This window comes from Cornus florida, unplaced genomic scaffold (genome assembly GCF_030987335.1).
Source record: "Cornus florida cultivar Cherokee Brave unplaced genomic scaffold, ASM3098733v1 CherokeeBrave_3.0.0_Hap2_Chr05, whole genome shotgun sequence".
Classification (NCBI taxonomy): Eukaryota; Viridiplantae; Streptophyta; class Magnoliopsida; order Cornales; family Cornaceae; genus Cornus; species Cornus florida.
Window position 1 is genome coordinate 82,370,592 of NW_026775575.1, and position 12,906 is coordinate 82,383,497.

Here is a 12,906-nt window from a genome sequence, read left to right on the forward strand (position 1 = left end):
ACCACCGTTCATAGGTGAAGAGAGAGAGAGACGACTGTTTGGTGAAGCACCACAGACAGCTTCCTCTGCCACCATTTGGACGCATCAATGGCCGATTCAATCCATAATCTCCAAGGTGACCCACCTAATTTTCTTTTCTCATCAACATATATCCATCATTTTTTAACCTTGCAATTATCTTCAGAATGGAACCAGAATTCCAACACAGCCATGCTGTCTCTGTTGCTTCGCCCTCCAATTCCCACTCATTCGAGGCTCAATCATCGTCTTCTTCACAGCTCCATCAAGAAGAAGAAGAAGAAGAAGAGCGAATTCAACCCCAAGATGAGGACCAATTACACAACCACCACCACCGCCAAGGCCAGATCCGTCAGTCACCGAGTGTATCTTATCGACTAAGCATTTCGATTACTAATTTGGTGCCAATGGACATCAGAGACGACTTGTGGTCTTGTCTCCTTGTGCTTGTCACATTTTGCTTCTTCGGTTTGTTTCAATCTTCTTTAAAGTTCTCTTTCTTTCTTTTCTTTTTTTACCCTAATTGGTATTGTTTTCATGCTGCATTTGTCTTTATTTCCCTCTGTTTGGTTGCCAATAGATCTGGAAGAAGGAAAAGGAATTGAATGGTAATTCGTTCGCAAATAAACTGAACTAGTGAATTTCACCATATTATGTAGTGTTGGTAGAAGTTTTGGCATCCTCCTGATAAGAAATGATGAAAGTTCTAAGATTTTTTTTTTCATAATGGTTTCTTTTTCTTACATTTTCTTGGCAACCAAACGGTTCATTTTTATTTTTTATTTTGAAGTTTTTTGTGTTTAGGATTTATTAGTTATGAGTTGATTTGGCTTTGCTTGGTTGTCAATCTTCTTTAAAGTTTTCTGTTTTTTTACCCTAATTGGTATTGTTTTTATGTTTTTTCACATTTGTTTTCATTGCCATCTGGTTGGTTGCCTAGAAACCTGGAAGAAGGAAAAGGAATTGAATGGTATTTGGTTCGCAAATAAACTGAACTAGTGCCAAATTATGTAGTGTTAGTGGAAGTTTTGATATCCTCTGGATAAGAAATGATGGAAGTGCTAAGATTTAGTATAACAATTTCTTTTTCTTACATTTTCTTGGCAGCAAAATGGATTATTTTTTCTTGCCTTCATTTCTTTTGTCAAGTTTTTGTGGTTAGACTTATGAGTTGATAATGATGTATTAGTTATCTAAAAATGAAATGGAAAAAATTGACTAGGGTTTGATAACTTGATTTGGCTTGGCTTGGCTTGGTTGTGAATTTCTGAAATTCCTTGCCAGCAGTTTCCATGACTGTGATATTTGGCTTTTTTGGATCTGAGAATGTATGGTTGGGCCCCAATTGTTCGCGCCTAATACAAGTTAACCCATACTTCGTGCAGTCGATTAAGGTTACTACCTCTTGTTATCTTAAACTTATTTGAGCTACTAGTTGTCGTATCTTCTACAACAGTTAATGTGTGATTATTTTGTTTGGCTTATAAACAGGTAAAGGAGATAGATGAGTCGAAACATGGGGCAATGCTATTCGCATTTTATGAACCTCCTCCTCTCGATGTCGAAGTCACCTGGTCCGAAATGCATAAAACAGTTATACAGTCCAGCTTTCACAAGGTAATGTTTCTCAAACTGTCTGGTCTTCTTTTCTCTTGTTCTTTCAAATCACACTCATACAACAAGTTTTATATTAATTTCAACTGTTCAGATGTTTGAATTGGTTGGAATTGAATCTAATCTTGTGTTGCAGGAGTGGCAATACTTTCTTAACAAAGGATCTAAAGTTGATATTTCATATAGTGTGAAATCCCCGAATTCTGCACCCTTGTCCCTTGTGATAGCCGAAGGTAAATTTGCAACTTTTGCTCAAAAAATTCTGGCAATACTATGAATACTTCCGTTTTATGGATTAAATTATATGAAATCCCCGAGTTTTGCCCCCTTGTCCCTTGTGATAGCCCAAGGTAAATTTGCAACTTTTGCTCAAAAAATTCTGGCAATACTATGAATACTTCCGTTTTACGGATTAAATTATAATTACCAATTAAATTTCAAGTCAAAAAACTACTTATCAATGTCAAGGATTTAAGCTTTATACCAAATTATGGATACTGGAAAACACTGAATTTTTTAAGAAACTAACAAACTATTTTCACTAGTTCCTCAAAGATCGCTTGTGAGATCATCCAGCTTGTAATAGTTGTTGTGATGTATATGGTGCCAAGCATATAGAGGATAGGTAACTAGGATATGAGTAAGAAAAGCAAGTAAGTAAGCTAAGCTTATTTATTAGCTACATTGTATATGGTTGCGTATTGTTCCCAGAAATTTGCCTAACTATTACATATTGGAATCTTCGGGATTTTGTTCCTGCTCCTGATTGCAATCCTTAATCTCTTATCTACTTCATGTCCAACGCTATTATGTGCTTGACAAATTTTCTTTAGTAAGAACAACACAGCTAAAGAATCTGTTGTTTAAAATGCCTAAATATTGTCATCGGTCTAAGATTGTTGAGACAGACAAGTAAAAGTATATTTAGCTTGTTGGATATTCTAAAATGCATCTATTTTGCTTCACTTTTATTTATTACAATCCTGCAGGTAGAGAAAATCTTGTTGGGTGGATAGAGGATCCATCATATCCTAATACAACCTTGTCTTGGAATATTATTCATGGTAATAAGGGAACTAATAGTTACGATAATTATTATCATTATAAAATTTCATGGAATAGATTTTTAATTTTATCTGTTTCTCTTCACAGGAACTGGTATAATCCACCAGGAAATTTCATGGCCTAAAACATATTATATTGCAGTAGGTAACTTGAACTCCGAGGAAGTGGAGGTAATCATTAAAACATTCACTGTCTCATGTTCTGTTAATTTATTATTTTCTGTGCTTTCTTGAGCTTGTGAAGGTGTAAGAAAGGGGTTAATTTACTCCAGCAGTGTTTTTTTATTTAATATATTGATATATAAATGCTGATGCCTTCAATTTGACTTATCTCACACAATTCTGCATTGGTCAGGTTCAATTGAATTTCACAATAAAGGGGTTACATTATAATACAACCCAGTCATACTACAGCTGCTCCCCGAGTCACCAGTCATGTAGTTTGAAGCTTTTTATTCTGAAATCAAATGTAGCCGTTGTAACTTCCCCTGGTCCAGAACAGGTAAACGACCGTCATTTGTTGAATTAATCAGTTTCAATATCTTTTCTGAAGGAAATGCCTCTGAAATATTTCCCTTGATTATGGTCATTCCACATGTTCCGTGACCTTCATTATTTTGACAGTGAGGTCTAGAAATCATTCTTACAAATCATCAATATTTAAAAACATGACCTTTGATTGTTTCATCAAAATGTTTGTGTGGATTCTATGTATAACATAACCACAAAGTTTTAGATCCTGGCTGGAAGATGGGAGGCTTGCAATTTTTTCTGGCTCCATCACCATTCTGGCATATATCTGGAGGTCGATCAATGCACAACCTTGATTGGTTTCACGGGAATTTTCATTGTTTATTTAAATTAGTCTTTGTTCCTGCTGGTCTTCCAACCTCTAGAGTATGGTGTCCACTGTCCAATCTTTTCTCTTTTTTAGCTCAAAGTCTCAACAACAGATTTGACAGCTAGTAGTGTTGGATCAGTTGATTGTAGATGATGAAAACAACTCTCTGGTCTCATCAAGTGGCTTTTTCCAACTTGAACATCTATGGATGCGGTCAAGAAGAATGGAGAATTGCTTCATTTCTTCTTTCTAAAATAAATGTTCTTCAGGCCCCAATTGTTAAATTTCGATTTTCACCAACGAATTAAACTTGCTTTGCTTATCTCAGGGTGCACCATATGCTGACGGGTTTATCAAACTGTCTTATGTACCACGATGGTTTACATATCTTGTTGGATCAGGTTAATGTCATTCGCTTTCATTTCCTGCCTTTTCCTTCTCGTGACTCATGTATTGGAAAAGTAAACAAATAAATGAATGAAAGGAAGAAAAAAAAAAAAATACCTTTCCTTACATTTATCTGTTCATGCTTGTAGGTTCAATGACTCTACTCATCTTATTGGCCTTCAGAATCTGTAACGTGTTCCAAATTATTAGCAGTGACAGAAGAGCATTTCAAGCAGGGGAGATGGGATTTGAAAGAGCTCCTTTGCTTTCATACAAAGATGACGATCTCTCGAGTTGGGGTTCATCTTATGATTCTCTCTCACATGATGAGGATCAACTAGATGAGTGGCTTTCAGTGGATGCAAAGCTACTAAAAGACGGGGGAAGCAATAGCAGTTCGCGCTGTCTTTGCATTTCATGTTTCGATGCTCCAAGGGACTGCTTTTTTCTTCCATGTGGACACTGTGCTGCCTGTTTTACATGTGGCACAAGGTTTGCAAACTCCATTCTTACTCTTCTGCAAAATCAATATAGGAAAAACCGGTGCTTTATCGTCATCATTGCCTTGAATCCCATTTGGATGGGGTCGGCCACATGAATTCTCTCTCCAATCTATTCTACATTTAACTTTTAAAAGTCATTTTTAATAACCTCATCCCATGTTATTTTTGACGGACCTCTCTGTCTCTTACCTTCTATTATAACTTGTCTTCCTCGTTTTACCTATGCTTGAAACTTTGGGATTTCTCCAACCATCCCTCTTAAAGTAGCAAGAAAATAATGGTCTGAGGTTTGTAACTAATGCCTTGAGTTTATTAAAATTCTGCAGGATTGTGGAAGAGACCGGTACATGTCCCGTTTGTTGCAGGGCAATGAAGAAGGTGAGAAAGATATTTACGGTTTGAGCAGCACATGTGAATTCTGTTTGTGCTAGCATTCCGGAAATTTTACCATGGATGCAAAGGATTTGTGCTCACTGTCGCCCATCAAATTCATAGAGCTGGCTTAGCAAAATCCTAGGCAACTATTTTTCTTTCCCTTCGCCAAGTTGGTCTACCAGCACGTGTGATGATTGTACGCTGGTCGTCCAAATGTGTGCGTAAACTGATGTAGGTTCTACTTGGAGCTAAATTGTTCACGAGCCACAGTTTGTAGTCTTTGATTATTGATTTTGTAAATACCAGTGAGCTTTTCTCATAACTATTAATTCCCAACATTGCTTTCCAGTTGGACAAAAACAGATTTGACTTTGTTGAAAAATATGAAAGCACTGATGCATTGTGATACACCTGTTTTATGTACTATATAAATTGTCAAATGCCTTGGTTTGGTCATAAATTTGAAAGCTTTATGGGTTAGGAATCCAAGTAGGAAGTAGTCCTAGGTTGCAAAATTATTGATGGGTTTGGTATGATTATGACATGTTCTATATGCCATTTAAAATTCAAACCATGCAACAAAGATATATATTGAAAGACAGATATAAACTGTCATGAGACTCTTGGAATGACCGTAACTAGTGTGTATATATTGTCTTCTATATACTTAATTAAAAGTATTAGAAATATAAAAGAGAGAAATTGTATATTGTATTGATATATGAGATACATAGGGATTTATATAGGTAATATGTGTAGAGAGTAAGAAACCTAAACCCTAGATGGTACATATCTATACATGGTTAGAATATATTATCCTACATGGTAAATTTATACATGGTTAGAATATATTATACTGCACAATATAGTAATAATATATTATACGATCAACTATCTTAATTATAACAATTTACATAAATACATTAGAAAATACAGCTCAACGTTGACAAAAAATATTAAATTTAAAATAAATGCACTTGAACATTAATTTTACGGTCAACTATATTAATTATAACAATTTCCTTAAATAGATTACGGAATACAACTCATGCTGACAAAAAATATTAAGTCTAAAGTAAATGCACTTGAATATTAATATATCGTCTTCGATTTTGAATGTGTCACCTCGAAGTCACAATGGACTTGAACATTAATATACTGTCTTCGATTTTGAAGTGTCACCTCGGAGTCACAATTGGGCGAAAGTGCATCCAATTCGATTAGTTCATTTCCTAGTATCATCATATGAGTGTACTAATTAATAATTAATGATTCTAAAGTAAAATTGATATGAACCATCACTAACGATAATATCTTCAATTTAAAAGTTTAAAATTCAAAATTTTATGGCTTCATGTATTCAAAGTAAGTTTAAGTAGATTGATGCTCACTAATCACAGATTCATTTAGGCCCACGTAACATTTTTTTAAACCTTTGTAACCAATTCCGTTGAGGAAAATCAAAATGACCTAATTTTGACTTGTGGCAGAGAGTAGAAGGACCGTTCGTCCGAGTAGGAAACGGAATCGGAGGGTCCTTCGCTCTCCACGTGGCGGAATGATACTGTGGGCCCTACGAGAACACAAATCTTCGTTAGATAGAGAGGAGAGAGAAGAGACGTATCAGAAAAAGACAGTGATCGTCGACGCAATGCTGCACATCGTCACCAAACCAACAAACAACAATGGGTGTGCCTTCCAGGACCACCTCTCGCTCCTCCTTCCTCCGCCCTCCATACTTCATTCTCTTGGCCGTGTCTTCCCTCTCCTTCTTCATCATCTTAGAGGTTACTTTCTCTCTCTATACATATACATATGTTTATATATAAACATGCATGTTGTATTGCTCTTGCTTTTGCTTTGTTTTGTTTTGATTCATTGTCGATTTAATCGAACAGGTGGACCATATATATCTATAAACATGCATATTGTGTATTGCTTCTGTTTTTGATTCATAATTCATTGAGGCATTTGGTTGAACAGGTGTATAGCTTTGTATTTTTATACATGCATGTTATGTTTTATTGCTTTTGTTTTGATTCATTGAGGGATTTGATCGAACAAGTGGATAGCTTTGTATCTGTATGCATATAAACATGCATGTTACGTTGTATTGCTTTTGTTTTGATTCATTGAGTCTTTTGGTCGAACAGGTGGATAGCTTTGTATCTAGAACCAAAACAATTGCGGGTCACAACTTAGAACCAACACCTTGGCATCCCTTTCGTCCCAAGAAATTCAATGAGGAATCCCGATACACCCGAGCTTCCAAGATTTTACAATGTTCTTACCTCACATGTGGACAAAGTAACAATGTGCCACGACATGACCAGTCTCGATCAAATCATTCGGCTGAGAAATGCCCGGAATTCTTTAAATGGGTACACAAGGACCTCGAGCCCTGGTCTGGGACTCGGATATCATTAAAGCATTTGATGGAAGCCAAGAAATATGCTGCATTTCGTGTTGTGATTGTTGGGGGGAAACTGTATGTGGATAATTATTATGCTTGTGTGCAGAGTCGGGCAATGATTACGGTTTGGGGATTGTTGCAGCTTCTTAGGAGGTATCCTGGGATGATCCCGGATGTTGATTTGATGTTTGAGTGCATGGACAAGCCTTCTATAAACCGGACCGTGCATACAACGATGCCTTTGCCTCTGTTTCGGTATTGCACAACTCCTAATCACTTTGACATCCCATTTCCTGATTGGTCTTTCTGGGGTTGGTAAGAATCCGAAACCCTTCTCTGGATTACTGTTGATTTAATAAGAAATTGGAGTTGGATCTCTACCTTGATAATGAATTCTAATCATGATTGATTCTGACTAAGCATTGTTTCATGTTCTTTGGCACACGCATAATTGATGTTTTCTACATTTTGAAATAAAATGCTTCATAATGTATGCCCGCATAAGTTTAATCTTTCCACTTGTATACGTAATAAAGAAATTACTTTTTAACCAATCCTTGCAAATCTATCTAGGTTTCAATTCTTTCAATATCTTACTTGGTGAATAAATTATTTTTTCAATGCTTACCAAATTCAAAGATAAAAGTACTTTTATGCCTTTAAAATGTCACTTGTGAGCTTATTATCATGGATTACAAAAATGGCAAGAATATGGTAAATCTTAAAAGTACCTATGTAGGCTAGGATGGATACGTTCCACTATGATGTGATTTCAATCATTTGAGTTCTAGTTAGATAATAAAGGAGGTGTGGGGAGGTCTAGCAATAGGCCCACATATTTGATGGTCTCAAAATATTGATGTTTGGTTTATCTGAGGGAACCAACTCTAGCAAATTTTCTTGATTTACCTTTCTGTCTCATCTGAAGTAGTCAATAATGTTATCCTTGGCCAATCTTTGAAATAAGGTTGAAGTATAATCACAGTAGTGAATTTGTTTCATCTGGTTTATGCTATCAGCAGTGGCGGAGCCAGGAAATTAAGTCACTGAGGGAAACCATTAATAATTATATAATAAGAAATTTTTAACCAAAATAATAAATAGCAAAAGAGGGATTTTTTTATGCATTTTGATTCTTAATTTTTTTTGGGGACCCACCAGAGGAGAAAAGACATGGTCTTTCCTGAAATTTTTAAAATTTTGTTGGGCAAATGAGTTAGAAAATGAAGTTTTTTTTACGGTCTTTTATGAATTTTTTAGGTGTTTGATCAGGGCACTCTTTTAGTTATCAAAATTTGTGTATTGAAAATACAAATAACAGAATATTCAATAGGAAAGGAATCTTTACTGAATTTTGATTCTTGAACATGGGTATTTACTGAATTTTGAAAATCTAGTAGGGCAACTTAAAAAAGGTGACTTTTGCTAGTCTTTATTATGTCTTTATGAATATTTTAAAAAAAAAATCAGTTGGGACACTTTTAGAATTATCAAAATTTATGTGTAAAAAATGCAAATAAAAGAAAATTCTATTTGGGGGCAATTGCCCCCACTGGTCTCAACGTGGCTCGGCCACTAATTATCGGTGCCTGGGTGTGATTTAGTTTCAACTGAATGTTGTTGTAAATGATTCTCTTACAGGCCAGAGATAAATATTGAACCCTGGGAAGAAGAATTCAGGAGTATTAAAAAGGGTTCAAGAGGACGAAGTTGGAAAAGGAAGTGGCCTGTTGCATATTGGAAAGGAAACGCCAATGTTGGTTCTCCTGTTCGGACAGAGTTAATGAGATGTAATCACACAAGGCAGTGGAGAGCACAAATTTTTTTACAGGTTCATAACTTTTTAATTAATTATTGTTTGGCTTTCTTCTTAGTAATTAATGTTTGATTCATTTTCAATCGACAGAAAGTATGACATCGAGTTTCTTTTTTGGTTGTGAATTACAGAATTGGGTAGAAGAAGCAAAAGGTGGGTACGAGCAGTCCAAATTATCAAAACAGTGTGATTATAGGTAAATTACTTCTCTAAATTTGATGTCACATTAGGGACAACCAGGGTTGTCTAGGTTGCACTTGGATGCTTCTCAGTGAACATAAACTGAACTGTGAAGAGGGTAATTATCATTCGTGTGCAGTACATCTTCATTGGTCACCTTAGACTGCAAATCAGTTGGCCCCGTACAGATCCTAACCAATCCAGTTGAATGGTCTTGACTATCATCGTATTATATACGTAGTATTTTGAAAGGGTGAAATTGAACTGTTACATACCCATAAAAGAAATTCCTTAATTGAGTGGTATTACTTAAACTAAGAGCATCCTTGGTTGGGGCTCAGCACGTATTATGTATTGTGTTTTAATGGTAAAGAGTATCAGGGCTTGTATTTTGTTGTGCATTTGGTCTTTAATTTATTTGCTTTTATCTTTGCAGATTTAAAATTTATGCTGAAGGTTATGCTTGGTCTGTAAGCTTGAAATATATTCTGTCATGTGGCTCCCTCTCACTAATAGTATCTCCAGAATATCAAGATTTCTTTAGTCGTGCTCTCATCCCCAAGAAACACTATTGGCCCGTCCCTCGTACTGATTTATGCAGATCTATAAAATCTGCTGTTGACTGGGGTAATATCAACTCAGATGAGGTATGGCTGCTTCTTTTACTTACCTCATGATTGATGTTCCTGTTATTCATTTTGCGGCAGTGTAATTAAAAGGTGCACACTGGCATGGCAATGGAATTAACAACAAAAACTAATTTCTATGGTCTAATTTTTTTTATCTTTATATTTTAAGGAATCATTGCTTGACGCAATGGTAAAATCTCTACTTACACCAGTAAGAACATGGTTCGAGTCTTCTGAGCAGTCGCTTTGTGCAAATAAGGCTTAGGAATGCACTTTGTAGTGACTTTATGCATCTAAGCAATTAAATATTGAGTATTCAGGGTTTTAACACTGATACTTTTTTCCTTTTAATTTTTTTTATTTTTTTATTTTGTCCTTTTATATTGATGGAAATTAAGGCTGAGGTAACCTTGAATCTTAACAAATACAAAAAGACATTTATATACTGGAATATAATATCTGCCAAGAAAGTTAAACATTAATTTTAATTTCACCAAGTTGATTGCGAACTATAATTAATTCACATCAAATATATATTTTTGACAAGACTTGGCCTTGAACCAAACTAACTAGATGCTGAAAATGTGGAATTCAGTGTAAGAATATACTGATTGAAATAATTAGTAGTAGTACTAGCACTAAAACAAGTTGATTATGATGGAAGAGAGAGGAAAAATCTGTGGAAATCAAAATCAAATATTCGCATTTTCAGTAGTCCAGATGCTGTGAAAAATCAGCTTACCCCTTCATTTTTTTTACATCCATTTTATTGCCGGATTGAGTTACAGCTTCATTAGTGTATACGATCATTGTAATTATTGACTACGTTGTCCTTTCCTAAATATTTCTAATTAGTCAATTTATTTTTCTTGTTTCCGAAATGTGGCTGAGTTTTTTATTCCCCTTATCAATGGCTGGACAGGCCCAGGCAATAGGTACAGAAGGACAGAATCTCATGGAAAGTTTGACCATGGATCAGGTCTACAGTTACATGTATCATCTCCTCACAGAGTATTCAAAGCTGCTGGACTTCCAGCCAGTCCGGCCTTGGTCTTCTCAAGAAGTGTGTGAAGAATCCCTGCTTTGCTTTGCTGACGAAGCGCAGAAGCAGTTCCTCCAAAGGTCAACAACTTCCTCCCCTTCCGGATCTCCTCCCTGCACACTCCAACATTCTTGAGTTCGATAGAAATAGAAGAGGAAAGTCGTTGAGGTTTTTAAAGATTTTGTCAGACAAGGGTGCCTTCATATGGCTGTTACATAAATAAAAATATATTGTAGTTTTGTAATTGATGGTCTCAAAATGGAAAGTTGATTTAAAATTTTAATATAGGCTTGAGCAGAGCATTAGTTTTTCTTATGGCTTTGATTCATTTTAGATAAAAGTTTGTGTTCTCCTAGCAAGGCACGCTAGTCATCATGTAAAAACATGACATTCAATTCAATTACTAATATTTTCTCTTTTTTTAATGCGAAAGAATTATTTTCAGGAGTGTTTTGAAACCATTTCCTCATTATTTGTTCCTTTGCTGTTTGTGAGTGGAAATGAAAATCAACTTGAGATCCATTTCAGGTAATTACTGTATTTATTTCCCTTTTATGAATTTATATAGGGTTAACTTCAGTTATACGTATGTCCAATCTTCAAAGAGACCCCCTCACGTTTGCAAAAATTCAGTCAAACCCCTTACTTTTTTTGACACACATCAGTCTCACCCCCCCCCCCAGTCAACGGTCAAAGCTGGTCAGAGTTACTTTTTGCTGACATCAACAAAAAAAAGGAGCTTTTAATGCCCAGATTGCCCCTAAACGGTTATGTTTGGCTACAAGCATTAACGGTTATATTTGGCTTCAGGTTATAAAGCAATTTAAATGCCCAAATTGCCCATGAAGTCCATGTTACCCCTCAACTCTCCAACGGTCATGTTTGGCTTCTATAAATAAGAGATAGCTGGGCACAATGTTTGGCACTTCTTCTTTTCCTCTCTTATATTCTCCTATTTAAAGTGATGTCTCAATCAAGCGTAAATAGTTGTGAAGGTAGGGGCAGAGGCAGAGGCTATATACAGTATACGAACAAAATTTGTCGCTGTGGGGATTTTGCTATAGTGAAGGTTACAAAGAATGACAAAAATCACAACAAAGGAAGGTTGTATTATACTTGTGAAAATCTAACATGTAGTTTTTGGGAATGGTGTAACCCTATAGATGGTTCTATTGCTGCTGTTGTTACTGGTGTTGGTGCTGCTGAGGAGTCTGCAAATCAACTTCTGCTTGAGGTTGTTGCTGAATTGAGGTTGGAGAGACAAGCTATGAATTCAAGGTTACAATTTGTTGAAACAGCTATTTTGTATTTGAAGATAATTGTATTTGCTTGCTTCTTGTTATCTGTTTTCGCTATTTACTTCAAATAAAATGATGCAATAAATATTGACCTATATTGAGTACATTTACCATAGAAAGTATCATTAATCTATTAGCACTGCACATGCATTACAACCACAAAGCAAACATCACTATTATTGATAAACCATAAAAAAACATAACCAATCATAACTTACAAGTTTCAAGTTTCAAACAAAGTAGGTCAATATTTAATATAAAAATCCTAAAACTATTTGAATATTGGAATCAAAAGCATAAAAAACAAGCTCACTGTTGTGTGGTGAATAAAACCTAAAGGAGTCCCCAACTGTTAGCAGTCTCTGTTTCTTTCCTTGGTACTGCTTTTTCTACCCTCTCTGTAATTGAATGTTAGGATTAGAATACTAATGCAACAATAAATTAATATGTATAAGGATAAATATTAAGTAATTTATTGCTTACCCATGGTGGATGATTAACACCAATACCACTCTGACTTGGCTGTCTTCCACCTCTGTTGCCACTCTGGTTTGACTGTCTTCCAACTCTACTACCACTCTGAATTGGTTGTGAACAACTTCTCATATTCATATTTGGTTGAGAAGCACCACCTATGCCACTCACAGTTGGTTGAGAACTACCACTCATACCACCCACATTTTGTTGAGAATCACCACCAAGGCCATTCACATTTGGTTGAGAAGC

At 35.6% G+C, this 12,906-nt stretch overlaps 2 protein-coding genes across 2 annotated transcripts; both read left to right on the forward strand.

The window, feature by feature from the left end:
* On the forward strand, positions 1-5,210 carry LOC132307192 (E3 ubiquitin-protein ligase APD2-like). The gene is made up of 11 exons (XM_059804882.1): positions 1-115; positions 185-486; positions 1,306-1,412; positions 1,510-1,635; positions 1,769-1,865; positions 2,622-2,696; positions 2,785-2,867; positions 3,052-3,198; positions 3,866-3,938; positions 4,074-4,416; positions 4,754-5,210. Exons 2-11 carry the CDS (start codon positions 186-188, stop codon positions 4,827-4,829), a joined length of 1,428 nt encoding a protein of 475 aa, XP_059660865.1. The 5' UTR covers positions 1-115; position 185; the 3' UTR covers positions 4,830-5,210.
* Positions 5,211-6,445: 1,235 nt separating this feature from the next.
* Positions 6,446-11,265, forward strand: LOC132310266 (uncharacterized). Its single transcript, XM_059808458.1, has 6 exons — positions 6,446-6,589; positions 6,956-7,530; positions 8,857-9,046; positions 9,163-9,227; positions 9,648-9,858; positions 10,763-11,265. Exons 1-6 carry the CDS (start codon positions 6,488-6,490, stop codon positions 11,015-11,017), a joined length of 1,398 nt encoding a protein of 465 aa, XP_059664441.1. The 5' UTR covers positions 6,446-6,487; the 3' UTR covers positions 11,018-11,265.
* The last annotated feature ends 1,641 nt before the right edge of the window (positions 11,266-12,906 follow it).